General features: G+C 36.0%; 1 protein-coding gene across 1 annotated transcript in view; it reads left to right on the forward strand.

The window, feature by feature from the left end:
• The first annotated feature begins 267 nt into the window (after positions 1-267).
• LOC134752803 (uncharacterized) overlaps positions 268-23,168 on the forward strand; it is a 31,120-nt gene continuing 8,219 nt past the window's right edge. The window contains exons 1-9 of the mRNA XM_063688533.1: positions 268-396; positions 11,325-11,427; positions 12,921-13,050; positions 16,906-17,193; positions 19,256-19,385; positions 19,921-20,050; positions 21,291-21,419; positions 22,012-22,121; positions 22,893-22,972. Coding sequence (XP_063544603.1) covers positions 395-396; positions 11,325-11,427; positions 12,921-13,050; positions 16,906-17,193; positions 19,256-19,385; positions 19,921-20,050; positions 21,291-21,419; positions 22,012-22,121; positions 22,893-22,972 — 1,102 coding nt within the window. The 5' untranslated portion in view covers positions 268-394. The remainder of the gene's footprint in view (positions 397-11,324; positions 11,428-12,920; positions 13,051-16,905; positions 17,194-19,255; positions 19,386-19,920; positions 20,051-21,290; positions 21,420-22,011; positions 22,122-22,892; positions 22,973-23,168) is intronic.

Genomic DNA, 23,168 nt, shown 5'->3' on the forward strand with positions numbered 1-23,168 from the left:
ACGAACTAACGAACGAAGCTCTCTCGATTAGGCTTGGGCAAAGTATCGGAACGCACTTAAAGTGTCACTGTCAACGCTTGTGACGTCAACGTCAGTGTCATTGTCATGTCATTTTACAACTATCTTATAGCGAAACGAAAGCTCTTTTCGTTCGAATTAAAATGTGGCATAAACTAAACTAAAATATTCAATTTTGAATATTGTATAGAAAGAAACATCCCTGTTATTGTTTCAATAATGCTACAAGCTATAACGATGTTATTGCTACAATTGCAAACGATTTTACGTACTTTATAGCAGTGTTACTTGCATGTGATGTTTTTGTTGATGGATATCGTCATGCATAACTGAAGCTTTTCTGTAATTATGAATGGAATAAATAGCGACTGCCATAATGTAAGTATTTCTATTAATTTACAAACTGTATACAATGCGTAGGTACTTCGTATTCATGTCACTTTTTCCTCAAAACAAAGTAGAGTCCCAGATATGTTAAAAGTAAAGTTTAATTATAAAAGTAATTAGTGTTTATTTATTTAATCGTATGGCATTATGTTAATATATACAGATACAGAGAAATCATAAATCTAACTCCAGAGAATTAATCCACTTGATAGCTTCGTCGTTCAGTTTTATCAGGTCTTCCGGGGGGCCTCCAGTATATCGAGTAGATGGGCAAATTATAGTGTGGCATTTTTTGAACTACTGTGATGAATCTTCTGTGTTTTAGTGATGAAATGTTGGGTGCCGGATGGTGTAATTGAAACGAGTGTTTTTTTTATACCACTTCAGTGGCAATCAAGCATATGGCCCACCTGATGTGGTTATGAACTGTATGAACATGTAATAACAAATTGTTTATCCCTTAAATTTATTTTTATATTTATTTATTTGGGAAACATACAGCACATAATAATACAATAAGGTAAAAGATATAGTAAGAACATAGGCCAAAAGAGTTTCCACTTATAGTTAATACAAAATTCCTTAGCTCCGAAAAAAAAAAGTACAATTATTAGGTATTTTGAATTTAAAGTTGAATTTAACAATAACATTGAGTAATATTCCACGAGCACGATTAAAAATATAACAAGCATAATTTAGATAATATTTTATTAGCCTGGTTTAGTGTCGCACTGCTGGGCAAAGGCCTCCCCTCATTTCCTCCACTCGACCCTGTCGTTTGAAATTTCCCACCAGTCCGGATAAAATGCATCCAAGTTGTCCCGCCATCTCCTTTTCGGCCTGCCTGCACTCCGGCCAGCACCATCTATGGTGTTCCGTGGGTCCCACTCGGTAACCATCCCTTAAATGGATGATTTTTTCTTTTTGCCTGAAATTAACCTCATATTTAGTCCCCGTGTACTTACAAGTACAAATTAAATTTGAGTTTTGAACTCATATAGAAATAAAAGAAAGTTTCAAATTCAAAATGCGCAAAAATTGCCCTGGGTTTTACTAGGTTAATACCTATAAGTATATATGTAACATAATTGTTTACTAATTCTGGGAAAAATAATTTAAAAAAAATTAAAATTGATTTTCACAGCTAATCAGTGCTAGAATTAGACTTTATGTAGGGTAAATAATAATTTATGTAAATATACAATTATTGGTAAAAGATATGAAAAAACTTACTACCATTAGAAATTTACACTATTTATAATATTAGAATAGAATATATTTTATTTGTAGTAATTGTACATCGTCATATTCAAAAATTATTTACAATTAGAACAATACAATTATAAAATTATTAAGTATATTTTAAATATAGAATAATTGCAAACCCCGAAAAAACCTGACTAAATTACTAAAAATCATCAACTTTTCCAAATTTTTCGCCATTTTGTCTTAAAACATTTTTTTTTTTTTTTACTTCAATGGGAATGTACTTTCTTTTTAGCCAGCGTATATACTAACATAGAGTAACTTATACTAGAGCGGTACTGTCATAGTAAATTTTGTAACCCCAGTAAATTCACTGCCATCTGTCGACACACTTTAAAACTAAAAATAAATATTTATAAAAATACGATAAAATGTATTTAAATATAGATAAATGATTTTTTTATTTGCATTAATTATTTTTATGATTTTGACCCATGTCATTTCACTGATATGCGTTAAAATTGTTAAATAACAAACGAAACCGTCGACGCCATCTATACGACAGTTGGCCAAAGCTAGTAGCGCCCTCTGAACGAGAATCAAATTTTCTTGATTTTCGAGGCACGTTTTTTCCTTAGACTGTATCCATCTATCTTAGTTATCTTAGATACTTGGGAGGTCTACATGTGAAAGGTGTCAAATTGTTGTTTACTTATTACTCAATATGGTAGGTATTCTATTGCATCATATTGTCCCTTGTATGGTATTACATTCCAAAGTCTATATTATATGTAATGTTTCTGGTTAAAACTATTATTCTAATCCTTAATCTGTGCATTCCACGAGAATGTCCCTTATGAATAGGGTTGCCACCCATACTATAATATATAGTATCGTACTATATTTTAGTCAATTGTACTATATATTATACAAAAACAATATAGTACGAAAAATACTATATTTTCATAACTCAAGAAACGGTTATACAAATCTCACCGATATCACATCATATGCCAATTGGATTTTTAATTCGCCTCACATCGGCGTCTTATTTTTTTTTTTCTGAGTAAATACAATATTTTGACAAAAATACTATGTGTGTATAGAAAAAAGGTGGCAACCCTAGTTATGAAACGCCGTTCTTCTAATAGTTTATATATTGGCAGTATATCCTTGAACTAAGTATATATGGGAGAGGTAGAAACGGGAGTTGGAAGGGGCAGACCTCGGCGGACTTTCTCTGATCAGATCGGGGAAATCCTGAAGAAAGGCCAGGTCAAGAGCACCCTAAACCGGCGAGCGTGTATGAGGAATGTTATGAAAGTGAAGGAAGCGAAAGAGGTATGTCAGGATCGTAGCAAGTGGAAATCCGTGGTCTCTGCCTACCCCTCCGGGAAATAGGCGTGATTATATATATGTATATGTATGTATATCCTTGAACTTTACGGATTTGATTGAATTTGATTTGATCAGATTGGATTTGTTTTGTCGACCGGTCTGGCCTAGTGGGAGTAGTGGGTAGTGACCCTGCCTGTGAAGCCGATGGTCCTGGGTTCGAATCCCGGTCAGGGCATTTATTTGTGTGATGAGCACAGATATTTGTTCCTGAGTCATGGATGTTTTCTATGTATATAAGTATTTATATATTATATCATAGAGTAACTTATACTAGAGCGGTACTGTCATAGTAAATTTTGTAACCCCAGTAAATTCACTGCCATCTGTCGACACACTTTAAAACTAAAAATGAAGATTTATAAATATACGATAGAATGTATTTAAATATAGATAAACGATTTTTTTTATTTGCATTAATTATTTTTATGATTTTGACCCATGTTCTTTCACTGATATGCGTTAAAATTGTTAAATAACAAACGAAACGGTCAACGCCATCTATACGACTGTAGGCCAAAACTAGTAGCGCCCTCTGAACGAGAATCAAATTTTCTTGAATTTCGAGGCACGTTTTTTCCTTAGACTGTATCCATCTATTACGGAGTTATATCTATCTTTGATTATATATATCGTTGTCTGAGTACCCATAACACAAGCCTCCTTGGGCTTACCGTGGGACTTAGTCAATCTGTGTAAGAATGTCCCTATAATATTTATGTGTTTAATTAGCTGCCATACAAGGCAAAAGCATTTCGTAAGTGACATTCTCGTAGAATATCCCATATGCCTATAATTAGTGATATTTGCATTGAATTATCAGAACATAATCACTAGGTTAGATATAGTAGATTGTTAACCAAGGGATGAAAGGCACTCATTTCTGCCGAGGTATTTTGGCGATCGAACGAAGTGAGAGCGCCAATAATCCGAGGCTTTAATGATGCCTTTCACCCGAGTTAAACACTCTACTTTTCATTTCGAATACGAGGAATGTAAAATACATGTGTTTTTACACACTTTTATTTAGCTTTATATACCTACCTTTGTATATAAAGCTAAATTGCATTGCTTTGCATTGAAGCTTTGATTTGAAGCACTATATATATATAGTGCTTCAAATCTTGTAACTAACATTTGAACCACTTCCCGGTATCTGATTCAGTTGAAATTTGGAGTCCTGTCGTAATTCCGGTGACAATCCAATAATATGCTAACATGGAGCTGTTCTGATGATGCAGCCGGTAGGTAGCCAAAGGAACTCCTCGATGGAAAAACACAAACACATCAAGTTTAGGCTCATTTAAAGGTCTCAAGAAGTACTCGATAGACATGCAAACGAGAAGTACAGTCAGCAATAAAAGTGTGTGTCACAAAAATATTTTTTTGACAATTACTTGTTTATAAAACATGACCAACTATAATTTTTTATAGTATTTTTTTAAGGGTACCTTCAGTTAACAATTTAGGCAAAAGTGTCTCTATTTATGGAATGGAGAGTCAAAATATCAGAATGGAAATTGTATAACCAGTCCATTTAAACTCAAATTTTAATTGCTTATCGTAAAAAAAAAACGTACTTTGAACGTAAAATGCTCTAGTGCAGACACGTATCGTTTTCTGCACACCTTTTAGAACAACAATGACCCTTTTTCAGAGCATGAGAAATGAAAAGTAAATTTTATATCCCACAAGGAAGCAAATTTCTGTAATGGTAGGCCATGTGAACTACCAAGAGCTAAAATGTTTATTCCATGTATGCATTATTCATTTATTTAGCCTATTTATTCTGCTCTTAAGAGTCCCCGGTAAGCTTGGCCGAATTTCACCTTCCTATACAAACTGAGTTCCGTTCTCATTTTAAAACTACGGGTTGGATTGTAATGAAACTTTGCACATGACATGAGGTATATCTAGGTCTGTAAATAGTTTATATAGCTCCAGTTTATAAAACAAACGAAAAACAAGTTTTGTATGAAAAACTTAAATTCGCTGTATTTTTTTAACTATGGTATCTAAAGCTACATAAACTAATTACAGACATACACTACCTCTCATAACTATTTAGGCACTCGTAATTGTTTCCATATAATTGTATACAAAATCGACTTAGGTTTAGGTTTAAAGATATTTATTCTCATAAAAGACATACAAGTCACTTACACGAGAACAGAGTTATAAGTAAAAGTTATCCTATTTACGGTAGCATTAAAGTCGAGCTCGAGAGGTACACGCTCACACATTTTTTTTTTTTTTTTAAGGTGGGTAGTGGTTTAAAATGTATTGCGATAATTTAGTTTTAAACGCATTGAATGAGCCTGTCCCTCTCAGATCAGACGGTAATTTATTATAAAGCTGTGCACCTTCATATGTAAACATTTTTTTCCCTAATTGTGTTCTTATCTTCGGTAGCACAATGAAACTTGCACGACGAGTAGTGCGTTTGGATATTTGCTTCTTCGTTATAAAGGCTAAGTTAGTATGGAGTGCGCTGTTTAATATTTTCCTAACAAGAATGCTGGTACTATACATATACAATTGTTTAATGTTCATTAGGCCAGTTTCTGCATATATACGCGTGGTAGGTGTTAGACGGTGATAGTGAAAAAGAATTTTGATTATTTTATTTTGGAGTATTTGTAGGGGAGTTAGTTTGGTTTTGGCTGCGCTGCCCCACAGCTCAATCAAGTAGAGTAGGTGCGGTTTAATTAGACAATTATATATGGTATAACGTAGCTTATGCGGAATACAGCCTGATATGCGTCGTAAAGAACCAGTGATTGACGATAATTTTGACCTTATATGTTCAATTTGAGTATTCCACGTAAGATAGCTATCCATTCGGAGACCGAGGTATTTCTCATGTTTTTTATTTGTTATAGCTACATTATTTATCGTCAGTGGGCTGTGGGGTGGGATAGTTTTATTTTTTGCTTTGAAGATTACGTAACTAGTTTTGGATATGTTAATTGTGAGGAGATTGTATCGAAACCAGGAGTGTAATTTATTTAAATCGGTTTGAGCGTTTTCTATTAAATATTCTATCGAGGAGCCGAAGTAGAACAGACATGTGTCGTCTGCATATAATGATACATGACCTTTTAGGCCTATTTCGTGTACATTATTTATGTAGATTAAAAACAGTAGAGGCCCTAAAATGGAGCCTTGAGGAATTCCGCAAGTTATCGGCAATTTAGCACTTTGGGTTTTGTCTATTTTGACTACTTGATGTCTGTTTTCAAGGTAGGATTGAATCATCTTTAGTGCGTTACCATCTATACCGATTTGTTTTAATTTTTGAAGTAGCAAATTATGACATACCGTATCGAACGCCTTTTTTAGATCAATAAAGACGCCGAGGACTATGTTTTTTTTATCTATATTTGATTTAATTTTAGTTACAAGGTCGATTGTTGCAGTTAATGTATTACTTTTAGGCCTGAAGCCATATTGACGTTCAAAGATAAAGTTGATAGATTTAAGATATTCGCTCAAACGGGTATATATGACCTTTTCCAAGATTTTAGATAGTGTAGGCAAAACAGAAATCGGCCTGTAATTACCCGGGTCAGTTTTTGGGCCAGATTTATGAATAGGAGTAACTTTGGCGATCTTTAAGGACTCAGGGAATTCCCCTTTATACAGTAATTTATTGATTGAGTTTGTGAGAGTATCTGCGATTAGATTTTTTATGCATTTGATAGATTTGGTATTTATTCCGTCGACACCAGCACTGGAGTTAGAATCTATATCGTTAATAATTTTAATAATTTCATCGGTATTGCATGGTTTAAAATTTATCAACTTAGTATTAGTATGAGATTTAGGTAGGGCTTGTTTAGAATCATCATGGTATAATTTTGGTATTTCATCTGCTAAAAGAGAACCTATAGTCGAAAAATATACATTAAATTCTTCACATATTTGTTTGGCATCTATTATTTCTTTAGATTGTATTATAATTTTCGGTGGTGCACAGCTTTCTCGTATTTTATTACATGCTAATGTATTCACTAAACTCCACATTTTTTTAGGTTTCTTATTGTAATGTATGAACTTGTTGTAGTAATATGTGTCTTTTGTATTCTGAATTAATTTGGCAAGGTCATTCTTGGTTGTTTTATAGTTTTCTTCTAGGATCTTGTTTCCCCGGTCTTCCTTTAATTCACTCCAAAGTTTGTTTCTCCTGTTTATCCCGTTGATTATGTCCTTACATATCCAATCTTTTTGCGGAGGATTGAGGATTTTAGTTTTAGTGATTTTACTAGCATTTATGTATTTCTTTATAGAACTCTCAAGTGCCGTGTAGTCGTCATCGGTATTGTTCAGTTCAGCTTCTTCGAAGTTTGTATATAGCCTGTTGTAGTCAACTGCTTCATATGTGGTCTCTATCCTTTTTGGTTGCTTGGTTTTCTTTAATTCAATACATATTTGCTTATGATCAGACATTCCCGATTCAATGATTGCCATATGAAAATAGTCGTCTTTTAAATTAGTGCTAACATGGTCCAGTATAGATTGTCGTGTTTTAGAGTCCCTCGTACAGTATTGTTTATTAACTTTGTTTAATAGTGTGAAGTCTGTTTCTTTTAGAAGAGCTTTGTATTGTCGAGTTTTCTTTTCTTTAGCGAGTAGGTCAATATTGAAATCTCCGAAAACTATTGCTCTATTTCTTCTCTGCAACTGGTTATTTAGCTCATCGAGAAAATTTTGATAATTTGTATGACCTGGGTTATATATTACTCCAATTTCAAGTGAATAGTATATACTTTCAGAAGTATACCGCTAAAGGGGCCCACTGACTATCAGTCCACCGGACGATATCGGCCTGTCAGATGTTCGGAACTGTCATATTTTTGTTCTAACTGACAGGCCGATTCCGGCGGACTGATAGTCAGTGGGCCCCTTAAGTCTCAGTCGGGTAACAGTTTTTTGTGCAGTTCACTTTTTTAATTTAACAGACATATATCGAGCTTCAAAATGATGTGCAGAATATTTGTGTACATTGCCTATTTACCAAATGGCAAGCGTAAAAAATCCATAAATCGTTTTCCAGTACAAAACCGTTTTATTTTGTATGAACTAGTACATACGGGTTTTTTAAATCGTTGCATAAAGTAAACTCGAAATTTTAAAGGATGTTTTTTGGCAACAATTTGAGGCTCAATATATTTAATTTACCTTAATCAAAATTCAATCCAACATGCAAGAGTCATTTGCCTGCCATCGAACAGTATGATTTTGTTTTTTTTTTTTTTTTTTTAATTCATTACATTTCACAGCATAACAGTGATCCAAAGCACTGTGAAACCAATAGACATTTCATACACATAGTACACAAATCTAAATTAACATATAACAGAAGAAGGCCGTTCATTCCTCGTCTCGCAGAACCTCAAGCATTCATAACACACGTCCAACCATCCACTCGCAAACACATCACAGTTTGGTGCTGATTCGAGGAGCGAGTTTAGCAGGTGCAAGGCTTGAACAAGCGGTGATTTACGGCGGGACACAGGCGGGACAAATGGCGACAACGCGGTTGAAACAGAACTCTAGTCGGTGAGGGAACATATAGACGCAGCAACTGAGCTACTAGTTCGGGGCAGTCAGAATCCCCACGTAAAATTCTACTGGCTAAAGTACATAGTCTGTAATTTCGCCTCACCTCAAGTGAGTTAAAACCTAATGTACCTTGCAAAAAATTTGTATAGGTAGGTACAATTGTTGCGGGTGCCTTTTAAGCGGTAGTGTAGATATTCTACCGTAAGTACAAAGTTTCAGAGCAAACTAGCTACTCGCTTTAAAATGAGAGCGTAACTACGTTTTCGATTTTATAAGAATTGGTGTAGAACTGTACCGAATGTGGATTAAAGAAGATGTGTTCCATATCTTGGTGGAATGTGTCCGAAACGAGGCAGAGAGAATAAACTTTAGGCAAAAGTGCAACTGTAATTTATATCATAGGTAAAGTTAACTTCATTTTGGCCAACCCGCAATCAAAAAAGGCGATGAAAATATATGAAATTGTCAACTTAGGTATTAAGCGTAGATAATAAGAGTTGATTTGTCTTGCTATGTCACAATAAGGGTGACATTTTCATTTGTGAAAAAACCCTTTTTCTAATAAAGATAAAAAAAAAGAATTATTGTATTGTATTTATTTACATGTACATTACAGATTTTAGTACATAAGAGTGTAGGTAGGTACACAAATGACATGAAACCCTGATGGGCGCAGCAATGTAGGTAGATAGATAAGCAATACTCGTTTCGTGCATAATTTCATTAGTTGCAGGTGTTTGTATAATACATATTCTAGCATTATACAACTAGGTACAATGTTACTTTTGCACCGAGACCGTGGTACAGAGAAATACGAGTAGATAGACTGGATGGATACGAGTAGATATTTGTATATATATATATAAATTCGATGTATATATTTATGTTAGTAGTACTCTATGTTATTATATCACGTCGTCCACAACGTGTCCCGTCCCGAACTATGCTGTCCCGCACACTCCGCTGGCTCCACAGAAAACCAGCGCCGTTGACCACGCTAGTCGTGCCAGCTGCATTGCTGAGTGGAGACCATTTCAGCTTCACATCTCTATTTCTACTGTTTCGTTTATCTTTGTCTTGTATTTGCTATATATGTGTTGTATTGATGTGTTGTCTGAATAAATGATTTCTATTCTATTCTATTCTAGATAAATTCGCGATAGACCCGTTTCTAAATGTGATTTAATATGTGTTTAAACCGCGAAAGTTTTAAATGTTATATAGGTAGATAGACTGGATCAGCTATATTTACTTACAAGTAAGTATTTAAGAGTTAGAACAGCGTATATATTTATTTCGCTGTTTACTCATGTATTGTTTTAAAGTTTTATTAAATATTTTTACAAATTCGATGTCTTTTATAACATAAGGTAATTTGTTATAAATTTTTATGGCATTATTTTGTGGGCTTGTGCTATGTAATTATAGTTTTGAGTTTGTTGTCTGTATAAGGTTATTTTTATATCTCGATTCGTATCGTCTAGGTTGGTAAGCATTTTTTTTAAATAGATCGGGGTATTTACGTACAAATTTGCAAATTTCAAAGATATAAATTGAAGTTAAGGTTAAGATTTTAAATTTTATGAAGTAAGATTGGCAACAATGGCAACTGTAGGGGCAATAGATATTTGCTAATAATCTTGCGCATGTTTTTTGGAGAATAAACAACTCGTTTGCATCCGTGCTACTACCCCATAGGATGATGGAATATTTTAACCATGAATAGGCGTACGCATAGTAAGCTGCATGGGCAGATTTTAGGTTAGTGTTTTTTTTATTTATTATCTTAATGCATAGGTGAATTTTGACTTTTTTGTTGCAATCTTTTCTACCTGCGCTTTCCAATTTATATTGGAGTCGATATCCTATCCAAGTCGAGAAGTGTAAGACTTCCGGTTCGAACGCCATCTTGATAGTAGCCTCGTGATTAATTCCTTTGTTTTTTGCTCATAAATATTGTTTAATGTGTAATATCGTTACTTTTATTATAAAGTAATCTAATGTGGTAGTGTGCAGTGAACGGAGAATTTCTCTCAAAGCGTGTTTAACCACCATTTTGGAGTCAACGGCCGGTAGTCCATGTGCTTCTCGTAAAATCCAGCTATCGGTTTTACGAGACAACTACAACAACCACCGAACAACGTCGTGCTCTAAGAGCATTTGGTATTTCTACCTCTAACAGTCTATGAAAAATTTATAGTTATGTGAGTTTAAATTATATTAGTGAGTTATATTTGTCAATATGTTTTTGAGATTTTCGTAAAGGTTTTGGTCATTTAGACATGATGTAAGGACGGAAATATCGTCAGCAAATACACAATTTTGATTTATTATTTTTGGGAGGTCATTTATATAAATGAAAAATAGCAATCAGATCGGGGAAATCCTGAAGAAAGGCCAGGTCAAGAGCACCCTAAACCGGCGAGCGTGTATGAGGAATGTTATGAAAGTGAAGGAAGCGAAAGAGGTATGTCAGGATCGTAGCAAGTGGAAATCCGTGGTCTTTGCCTACCCCTCCGGGAAATAGGCGTGATTATATGTATGTATGTATGTAAAAATAGCAAACATCCGACGACATTACCTTGAGGAATGGAATTCTGTACGTGTTGCACATCAGATTTGATGTAGGTAATTTATACTACCGGTTTTGTTATCGATACTTTGTAGGGCGGGTGTAATTAGAGCAAGGCCGTTACGCAGCAGTGGGACATAAGTAGTTAGGCTCATAATTAAATAATTTAATAATGTTTCAGGAATACTCAATCATATCATCAGCGGGAGATGGAGGCACGGATCAGGAGGTTTGACAGTGAGTGTGTAGCGGCAGTGCGTCATATCGGACGTTTACAAGAACAAGTAAGTGGCCCCTATTTCCATGGAGACTATATAAAGGAGCCAAATCTCTATGTATGAAGTGTCCATCAAAAAACAGTAATTAGGCGGCGCCACCATACACCGAAATACTACCAAAAACAACCTACGTAATTTGGTCGGGTTATTTGTTGCCTTATATGATTCATGTTATACTCATGTCCCAGAGCCTAACTAGCGCCACCGGAGAGATTAGGAACTATTATTTAAAGCTTAAAGCGGTCACTTTTGCAACAATTCTGCCATAAGAGATTGGCATCCTTTCTATACCATCCATACCTATTTCACCACGGTGACAGGTGCGACAATTGTCGACATCACTGTTACCAAAGAGGATACAATAGGATAGAGCGGTACTGTCATAGTAAATTTTGTAACCACAGTAAATTCACTGCCGTCTATCGACACACGATTAAAGCTAAAAATATCAAAATATGTATTTATATGGATTAATGTTTTTTTATTTGCATTAATTATTTTTATATTATTTTGAGCCATGTTATTTCACTGTTATGCGTTAAAATTGTTAAATAACAAACGAAACCGTCAACGCCATCTATCCGAGAGTAGGCTAAAGGTAGTGGCGCCATCTGATAGAGAATCAAATTTTCTTGATATTCGAGGCACGTTTTTTCCTTAGACTGTATCCATCTATTACGGAGTTATATCTATCTTTGCTGTTACTAACGTCACAGCCGTCACAGGCCTCCATAGGCTACGGTAACCGCTTACCATCGGACGAGCGGTGTGCTTGTTTGCTACCAACATTTTAATAAAAAAAAACTCCATTATATCACCAATAAATAAGTACTTATTTTGCGAAGCTAATAACAATTGTAACAACATTTAAAGGAATTTTCGGTAAATCTTGACAGGAAATGAGTTCTGTGTCGGAATTTCGCGACAATTGTCGTGTCTCTTGTGACAATTGTCATTGGCCGTGACAGACGGACAGACAGACAGACGCACGAGTGATCCTATAAGGGTTCCGTTTATTTCCTTTTGAGGTACGGTACCCTAAAAAGGTTGGTTTGTGTAAGATTCTCCCATAATACTGTGCAACCTTTTTAAAAAAAAAAACTTTATTTCAGAACATTCAAGATTCCATACAATATTGTTAGTACCATCGTTATAGCTATGTAAATACATTAAAAATAAAAGCAAAACTTTCAACAATAAAATCAAAATCCAATTAATTTAAATAATGAATACAATAATAATAATTAATATAATATTGTCTTCGGTTACCGCGATAGTTACTCATGAAATAAAACTATGAAAACGGATTATATCGCGTATATTGAATTTATAATACATCCCGCGTATATTGTATTATAAATTCAATATACGCGATATAATCTGTTTTCATAGTTTTATTTCATGAATAATTAATATGTCAGATTCAGAATAATATAGACTAGAAAAATAATTAGAATGTCAAAAATTTACCATTTTTTAACAATATTATTTCTCTACAGGCAAGAAGTTTCCTGACCCAGCTATCGTGTGAGCCTAGAGAGTTTAAGCACCGCTTTCTGCAGTGCAACAGACACCTAGATGAATTCATGTATGCTGTTACAGATTTTAACATGGTAGCGAGCAGTTTCGGTATGCCTATACTTTGTTTTATTATCATTAGAAATAAGTTTTTGGCAAAAATTTAATTTTTGGTACAAGCTTTTATCGCTGACTGTACTTTTCTTTCCACGAGCAACTAATACTCATCGAGACAATACTAAAAACCCCGAACACAATTAGGTTGCGTTGTTTTATCACAGAGTTCCTATGACCACCTCCTGTCTCCATCATCAGATCAGCTCGATGGTACCATATTATTGTATTGTCACCCGATTTTTTATTTTATTTTATTTAAAAGGCACACTAAACAGACAACATTCAACATAGTTACAAAGAGTACATGAGTGGTAGGTATTGCATAAGAATGCCATCCAAAGCAAGCATGCACAGCAAGAAAGAAATATAAGGAGCAAAAACTATCCTAAAACTATAAAAAAGTATCCTAAAACTACTCAAAATTATACTAAATTACAAATTACAACATTTCGCAAATACTTAATAATACAAGAAATACGAAAATAATAATAATAATAATTAGAAACTAAAATCCGTTCTGAGCCATGCCGGGTCCAAAGATCCCCATAACACTAGCAGCGTTACCCCGCTGTATGGCGATGGAGACCTGTTGGACGAGCCATGACTCAGAACGGGGGTCACTCCCTTAATAATTACATGTCAAATTGCGTACTATTATTGAGAAGTGTGATGATGATGATGGCCGAGAACCCCAAGAACCTGCCTCCTAAATACTGCCTGCCGTGAGTCGAATACATGTGTATGCAAAGTTTTAGCTTCATCGGAAACCGGGATGTGGGTCAAATTTAACTTGCAAGATTTGACCCTTACAAACATAGTTACATACATACTTACATACATTGCAAGTTAAATAAAAGCTTAAAGACTACATAATCTTGATGTGTCTTTTTATTGAACTTTGACGACCGCTTTGGCCTAGTGGACAGTGACCTATGAAGCCGATGGTCCCGGGTTCGAATCCCGGTAAGGGCATTTATTTATGTGATGAGCACAGATATTTGTTCCTGAGTCATGGGTGTTTTCTATGTATTTTAGTATTTATATATTACATATATCGTTGTCTGAGTTCTCGCAACACAAGCCTTCTTAAGTTTACCGTGGGGCGCAGTCAATTTGTGTAAAAATGTCCTATAATACTTCTTTATTATTTATTATTAACTTTACCTTACGTAAAATAATTTTGGTATCAAGCAAAAACGTCTGCGATTAAGCGAAGAAATGTCATAGTCATAGTCATATCATTTATTGCATACATGTGTTTACATTAGGTCCTATTTATATCTTAGGTTACAACATGCACCCGTTAATGCATAGCAACATAGTTACTTAAATAATACTTAGTCTAAATTATATCTTAACAGCTATACATTATTCACCAGCTTAAATTATAATTTATCACAAAATTATCCCAATATTAATATTTTTACAATTACAAATTTTTACATTATTATTATGAAATCCAATTTATTCCAAATTATCATTTAAGAAATAATTTAAAGGATAATAGCATTTATGTAACAAAAATTCCTTGATTGCCTTATAAAATAATTTATAATTATTGTGCGACTTGATTTTGTTTGGCAGTTTATTGTATACCCGGATTGCTGTATATTGTGGGCTATTGGCTATATTTCCATGCATAAATGGCAAATGATAGGATATATTGGCACGGCAATGGCAGTATCCCGGAAATGGAAAGATTCGCACACATCTCTCATGATCTGGTATGCATCTGTGGCTTAGTTGGCAGAAGCGATTGGACCGGTGTTCCAATGGTCGCAGGTTCGAGTCCTGCCGGAGGTGTAAATTTTTCCTTTAATTGAAACATTTTTACCTTACCTCTTCAAACCTTCATATATTCGTGAAAAAATCAATGTTGTATGTGTACCTAGTCCCCCACTCACTTTAGCGTGGGGACCAGTCCAATCCCTTACGACCTGTCCCCAGCTGTGAGTACACAGACAGGTATTTTAGGGCTTCATCACTCCAGACGTAACTGGGACCCGGACGGACGTTTTCCAACCAATATTTTAGTGGATAATTTAGTGACACCTATCTACAAAAAGGGAGACAAACTTAACCCCAGCAACTACAGACCAATCAGTCTAACTTGTCTAGCAGTTAAGCTAATGGAGGCTATTATAAACGACGAAATAAGGCTATTCCTAGATAGGAATCATATAATTGTCGACCAACAACATGGCTTTATGAAGAGAAGATCCACTGTCACTAACCTACTAGGATGTGTCAAGGTCTGGTCTAGCCATCTGGATAAGGCAGAACCAATCGACGTGATATACCTGGACTATGAAAAAGCTTTTGACAGAGTGCCCCATCATAGACTCCTGGCCAAACTCGAGCACTTTGGCATAAGAGGAAAGCTTCTACAATGGATAGGATCATTTCTAAGCGACAGAAAATTTAGAGTACGTATCGCTGACAGTGTTTCTGACGAATTTGATGTCTGGAGCGGCGTCCCACAGGGATCGGTCATCTCAACCACAATGTTCAGCATATTTGTTACCGACTTACAAACCACCATCGAATCCAACTTCAGCTTCTTTGCAGATGACTCTAAGCTTTTTGTAAACCCCATGATAGACCATAGTAAACTACAGTCAGATTTGAACCGAATTAGGGACTGGTGCCTAGACTGGCTTATAAACCTCAACGAATCTAAATGCACAGTCCTCCACATGCACAACAAAAACCCAAAGTTGCCATACACTTTAAACAGCGTAGCGTTAGCAGGAACCATGACCCAACAAGACCTGGGAGTCATAGTGTCTAATGATCTCAAGTGGGAACCCCATATTTCACGAATAGTAAAAAAGGCTAACTCTATAATCTACATAATTAGAAAAGCTTTTCGTATCCTCACCACCGAAACAATGCTAAAGATATATAAGACCTACATAAGACCAATTCTGGAATATGGCTTTCAGATATGGAATCCATACTTCAAAAAAGATATTGACATGATCGAGCGAGTGCAGCGTAGATTCACTAAAATTCCCGCACAACTAAAGTCACTTTCATACGAAGAAAGATTAGTCAAGCTGGGCCTGACAACACTGCAAAAAAGGCGTGAACGCGGCGACTTGATCGAAACGTTCAAAATAATTAACGGATATTACGACTGTCCAGAACTAAGCGATCTGTTCGCTCGAAACTCAAACACGCGCACAAGAGGACACAACCTTAAACTAATAACAACAAAGCACAAAACAAATATCGGCAAACACTTTATTGCAAACCGAGTAGTAAAGGCTTGGAACAAATTACCCTCAGAAGTTGTGAACTCTGCAAGTGTTAATCAATTTAAAAATAGACTAGACAAACTATGCTAACTGTGCTAAGTGAACTATGATTTAGACGTACCAGCATCAGCTGCCTGTCTAAAATGAAATAATAATAATAATAATATTTATTTATTTAATCTTTATTGCACAAAAGAAAAACCTTTCAGTTCAAAAGGCGGACTTAATGCCATATGCCCCATATGGCATTGTCTACCAGTCAACCTTAAGGCTAAGCAGAGAGATTGTGGGCGGTGCTACAAATACAACAGCAAAACCAATAAAATAAAATAAACCGGTCAAGTGCGAGTCGGCCTCGCCCACTTTTTAGTATTTGTTGTTAAAGTGGCAACAGAAATACATCATCTGTGAAAATTTCAACTGTCTAGCTATCACGGTTCTTGAGATACAGCCTGGTGACAGACAGACGGACAGTGGAGTCTTAGTAATAGGGTCCCGTTTTTATCCTTTGGATACGGAACCCTAAAAATGACATATAATCACATATAAACAAATATAATATAATAAGAATTAAATTAATTTTTTACAGAAACCAACAGTGCACAGATGCATACATATCACCCTGTACAACCAAAGAACCCAAAGCTTGCACGTGAAATATCGTCTTCTCACTCTAATACACCATCTCACTCTAACATGCGAAAGCTACCAACAAAAGATAGAAAGTCATATAACAGAAGAGATCATAAAGGAATAAATAATACAAGACAAACAAGAGGGAATTCGAGAGATAGTTTAGGTTCTATTGGAAGAGATTTAAATAAAATTGAAGAAAATGAAACAGTTGTGGAGCGAAATGGAGATTTAACTGATACAGGTATTTATAACAATAATGCTATACTTATGCCGAGCTAATTAGGACTATTAGGAGTCGAAGTGGTAGCCATGGTCGAAATTGGCTGGAATGTATTCAGTCCAGGGACCGGCCCGCTATCCCTTATCGGGGTTTTATAAGGGTATTGCATAAGGCTTAACTTACCATACCCTTTGCCAGACGAAACCCTTTGTTTTGCTTTTAAAAACCCTTATATAAAGCTACCACATTTGAGTAATCGGTAGCCCAAATACCCTTACAAAACCCTTATCATCCGCTCACCAACACCTTGCATATTGCTTATAACTTATAAGGGTTAGCCTTATAAAGGGCTTCCCTTTTAGCATATAAGCGTGCAAATTTAAGTCGTCTACCTTGTTCATAAAGCACACATTACTTCGAATCCGAGCGATTGTCGGCGGCGACAGCGGCGTTCTTTGACTAGGCTTGTATTTTCTTTCCTTTTCATACACTACCGTAGATATATACTAATCGTGTCTCTTTCACGCAAAGGGAAACCTTTATAAAAAGCGCTTAAAGATAAGGGTAACCCTTATTAAGAGCTAGCCTTATTTTTGGTTAGCTTTTCGTTAAGGGTTAGTCAAAGGTAAGGGTATGAATGGGCTTGCAGTTCAAAAAGGAAAGTCTTTCAGTGTGTTAGCCGTGTTTAAGTGTCGCCCATTGAAAGGGTTTTATCGCGGAAAGGGTTGTCCGGTCCCTGATTCAGTCCCTGTGCAGAGGCCCTCTAATACAAGTGGAAGTCTCTTTCTGCAATAACAAAAGCTGTCAAAAATCCGGAGAATTATCCGGGACATGCTTAAATATCTTGATAACTTCTTTAAATAATTTTATTTTTTGTCTATTTTATTTTATTTATAAATCTTTTATTTGTACATAAGATATAATGTGAATTTTTGAATTTTAGAATAATTTAATTTTGTTTTTATTAATATCTGTGTTAATTCAATTTAATTTATTTGACTTAGCGTGTGTTGTTTTAATGAATATGTGATTAATTTATTGTTATCTATTTTTAATGATGTTTGTAATTAAATTATGTATATAATAGATTTAGATTAGAGTTAGATTTAGATTTATTTATTTCAGGATAAAAATTACACTATAAATATAACCACTACTACTACATACACTACTACTACATGTATATGTATGTGTATGTATGTGTTGATTATATGGACTACTTGTCTGAAATAATATTACAATACAATACAAAAGAAGAGACTTCTAGCTTTTGATAAACGGCCCCAAAGTGCCCTGCGATTTTCCGAATGTCGTCCACCCAACGAGATGCGGGTTTATATCTATCTATCTCGACGACCGGTCTGGCCTAGTGGGTAGTGACACTACCTGTGAAGCCGATGGTCCTGGGTTCGAATCCCGGCAAGTGATGAACACGAATATTTGTACCTGAGTCATGGGTGTTTTCTATGTATACATGTTGGCTAAAAAATAAGTGCATTTCCGTTGCCAGGGAGGTTTTGGGATTATACTGAGCAACTTTTACTATGGGACCAACCCCGAAATCGCGAAAAAGATATTGGCTGTTTCATACATTTTGTCTGGTCCATTTTTTATGGGAGGGTATTTTTTTTTTGAGTTTTCCTGGTTGGTCCCATAGTACCTAAAAGTTGCTCAATATAATCCCAAAATCTCCGTGGCAACGGGAATGCACTTATTTTTTAGCCACCCTGTATAAGTATGTATTTATCTATATAAGTATGTATATCGTTGCCTAGCACCCATAGCACAGAATAAGTAATAGTATTATCATACAGAACGGCCACGCACCGCCCCGCCCCGACTCGAATTACCTCGCCCCGCTACTGAAATCTGGCGGACTTCTGGCGTGCTCTCAGTACTATGTTTAAGCAACTTACTCACACTGAAGCATGACGCGTGTACGAACGTGCCGTTCACACAGAGACGCGAGTGATTTTTGATGTATAGCGTGTCCGCCCTGTGCCCGTAGTACAAGCTTTGCTTAGTTTGGGGCTAGGGTGATCTGTGTAAGATTTCCCCTAATATTTATTTATTATATGTCCAGGGACTCCAGGGTGTCAACCGGTAGGTCTGCCTCCGCAACCAAAGTTGGATCCATTGACGCACGAAGCTACTATTGTAAATGTGGAAGGTGCCCAATTATGGATAGTGGTCGAGGATACTTCGTTTTTCAAGTAAGTCATCAATGATTTTATAGTTTGGCAAGGGACTGTCTCATTTCGGGAGTAGACGGAGAGAGTCATACTGTCTTTGTCTTGCACTGGTGCTGGCGCCCAGAAGAAGGAATCTTATTTACTGACAAGATTTGCTTGACCAACTATAATGACCTATCCTCGCACAGCGCAGCTTTGCCTCTAGCGGCCCGAGTATGTACTGATAGTTCCGCTACTTGACGCTAGATGTCGCCTACGAAATCAATAGTCGTTTTGATGAAAAAACTGATGTATGGAGTGAGCACTCTTATGTCTACTAAATTGTCTTTGGCGGAAATAGAAATACATCATCTGTGAAAATATCAACTGTCTAGCTATCACGGTTCATGAGACGCCTGGTGACAGACAGACAGACGGACAGTGGAGTCTTAGTAATAGGGCCTTTTTTACCCTTTACGCTCCCTTACGTTCTCTTTACCCTTTAGGGCTTTTTTTTACGGAACCCTAAAAACGGGACACTGTTTACAAATTAATCCTTTTATTTCTTTCTTTTCAGGCTTATGGAAGAAATGTTGAATTATTACCAAAATCGAGAAGTTGTAGATTTCATACCTAAAACCGTTTGTAGTTACTATGACGAAACCGAAACTAAGCACTTCCTTAGAGCTCTCTACATTACATCAGAGGTATGTATTGTCTGGAAGAGATCGCTCTTTAGCGATAAGACCGCCTTCTGTCTACCATAATTTAGTAATATGCTAAATATGCATGTAAGTTTCAATAGGGGATATTACTGCAATGTTCTGCCACCAGAGTGCAGCACTAGCCCGTTTCGTAAACCATAGAGTAACTTATACATACTGTGCCTTTAACAGTTTTTTGACAAGTTTTCAGAGATAATGAAATATGATATCATAGAGTAACTGATACTAGAGCGTTACTGTCATAGTTAATTTTGTAACCCCAGTAAATTCACTGCCATCTGTCGACACACTTTAAAACTAAAAATGAAGATTTATAAAAATACGATAGAATGTATTTAAATATAGATAAATGATTTTTTTTTATTTGCATTAATTATTTTTATGATTTTGACCCATGTTCTTTCACTGATATGCGTTAAAATTGTTAAATAACAAACGAAACGATCAACGCCATCTATACGACTGTAGGCCAAAACTAGTAGCGCCCTCTGAATGAGAATCAAATTTTCTACAGGGCCTACCGGGAAACGCGAATCCGAAATTTCGCTATCTGCCTCTTTATCTCTCGAATATGAAAGAGTGACAGAGATGTTAGATAACGAAATTTCGATTTTCTTGTTTTGCGATAGACCCTCAGATTGTGGTAGTGGCGCCCCCTGCGCAGAGTTTCGCGTAATATTCCCTATTGTTATTATAGTTTCTTTTTTTGTGTAATTTGACATTTAGAGACATCTCTAACAAAGTATCTAATATTTCATTGATTCCATATTTGTAATTGTTTTTTTTTTGTAATTTTTGATTAATTTTATTGTTTGTAAAAATTTACATGTAATTATCTTATACCTAATATTATATTCATACTGATGTGTTTTGCTATGTAACTTAGATTTAAATAGTTGTAAATATGAAATACTGTATTTGACATGTAAAACTATGTTTCATAAAGGAATAAATGTTAGATGTTGAATTGTTGATGTTGATTGGTGAGCAATAAATAATATTTGTATTGTATGTAATAATGCAATAACATTACATTCAGACCATTCAGTTATCGTGCATTTCACTCGTACTTGTCCGTACATGTATTGGCGCGGGCAAGACGCACGATAACTAAATAACATGATTCAAATATCATTCTGATGACGTTCTAATTGAGTTGAGAATTTAACTAAGATTTTTTTTATTTAAAAATAAAATAAACTTTACAATGTTTTATCTATAGGATGGTGATCCAGAGATATTTCTCGTGGACACGGGGGAATTCCAACCAGCTACCCAAAGTCGCCTGTACCCTCTCGCCCCGCAGTTCGCAACCACCCCGCCTTTGGCGCATTTTTGTTATTTAGCTGATGTAAGTAACCTTAAAGTAATGTCTTAATGTCTACATACTATACGCTCCTACCTTGTAGCCTAAAAAATCTGTAATTTACACTCTTAAAGATATTTTATTTAAAAAAAGCGCTGGTGGCCTAGCGGCTTTCAATCGGGAGGTCGCGGGTTCAAACCCCGGCTCGTACCAATGACTTTTTCGAAACTTATATACGAAATATCATTTGATATTTAAAAGTTGCTTTTCGATGAAAGAAAACATCGTGAGGAAACCGGACTAATCCCAATAAGGCCTAGTTTACCCCCTGGGTTGGAAGGTCAGATGGCAGTCGCTTTCGGAAAAAGTAGTGCCTACGCCAAGTCATGGGATTAGTTGCCAAGCGGACCCCAGGCTCCCATGTGCCGTAGCAAAAATGCCAGGATAACGCGAGGAAGATGATCCTTCGACCCAGATATGAGTGATATGACAATGGAGAATCACAAAATTATACTAACATGATTTGTGCCTGCATAGTCCTGTCCAACGCTAAACCCCTAAGCGTCTTGGACACGTCGGACACGGACACGCCGGACACGGATACGGACAAGATATTTTATGTAATATTTCTGTTTAGGTAGAACAGACGGATGATAAAAAATTAGAAGAGAGACGAACAGAATTTCTGCAGCAATACTTGGGGCAACGATACAAAATAAAACTTGTAGAAGATTTAAATGATGACCGGTAAGATTTTATTATACTATAAATATTTATTTATATTAAATTAACTGTTGTTTTTATAGTACCGTATACCGAACTGTTATTTTTTAACAAACGAGCGCAAAAGTAGGGTCTCTGTTTCAGCATATAGGCAAAAAAGCTTTTGTATTGTTGTTGAACTGTTTTTTCCTACATGTAGCATTTCTAAGGTTCCGTACCTAAAGGGTAAAAACGGGACCCTATTACTAAGACTCCGCTGTCTGTCTGTCTGTCACCAGGCTGTATCATGAACCGTGATTTTTTACCGTTTTTTGCGTAATTGTACGGAACCCTTCGTGCGCGAGTAAGACTCGCACTTGGCCAGTTTTTCAACGGATTCTCGTAAAGTTTTACGAGCAGGTTCGATAATTATGTTTATTTTTTTGTACTTAATTCAGTTTTTGGTTTTTTTTTTCGAAATGTGGGATGCAGAAACAATGATTAATTTTTTTTTTTTTAATAGCCTACTTTAGTGTCCCACTGCTGGGCAAAGGCCTCCCCTCGTTTCCTCCACTCGACCCTGTCGTTTGTAGTGTCCCGCCAATCCGGATAAAATGCGTCCAAGTCGTCCCGCCATCTCCTTTTCGGCCTGCCTGCACCCCGGCCAGCACCATCTATGGTGTTCCGTGGGTCCCACTCGGTAACCATTTTGGCCCACCTTTCAGGGTGCATGCGGCAGACATGCCCAGCCCAGTCCCACTTAAGCTTAGCGGTCTGGACACCTGCATCTATGATTAATAATTATCTTAATTTCAGTTCTTTTCTGTCTCTGGGTGTTTACGTGTTTTTAGAAGATGGGACTACCGTCAATGAGAAGGTACAAGCACTGGATTCATGTAAGTCGAAATAGTACTAAACGCCACAACCACCTTATAACTCATCATCTTCCTCGCGTTGCCCCGGCATTTTGCCACGGCTCATGGGAGCCTGGTTGGGTAGTCCCCAATTATTGTAGTTAGTAGTAGTAGTCCCAATAGTCCCAAAAGTAGTTATCCCAATAATTAGCGTAGGCACTAGTTTTTACGAAAGCGA

Source organism: Cydia strobilella, chromosome 25, assembly GCF_947568885.1.
Source record: "Cydia strobilella chromosome 25, ilCydStro3.1, whole genome shotgun sequence".
NCBI lineage: Eukaryota > Metazoa > Arthropoda > Insecta > Lepidoptera > Tortricidae > Cydia > Cydia strobilella.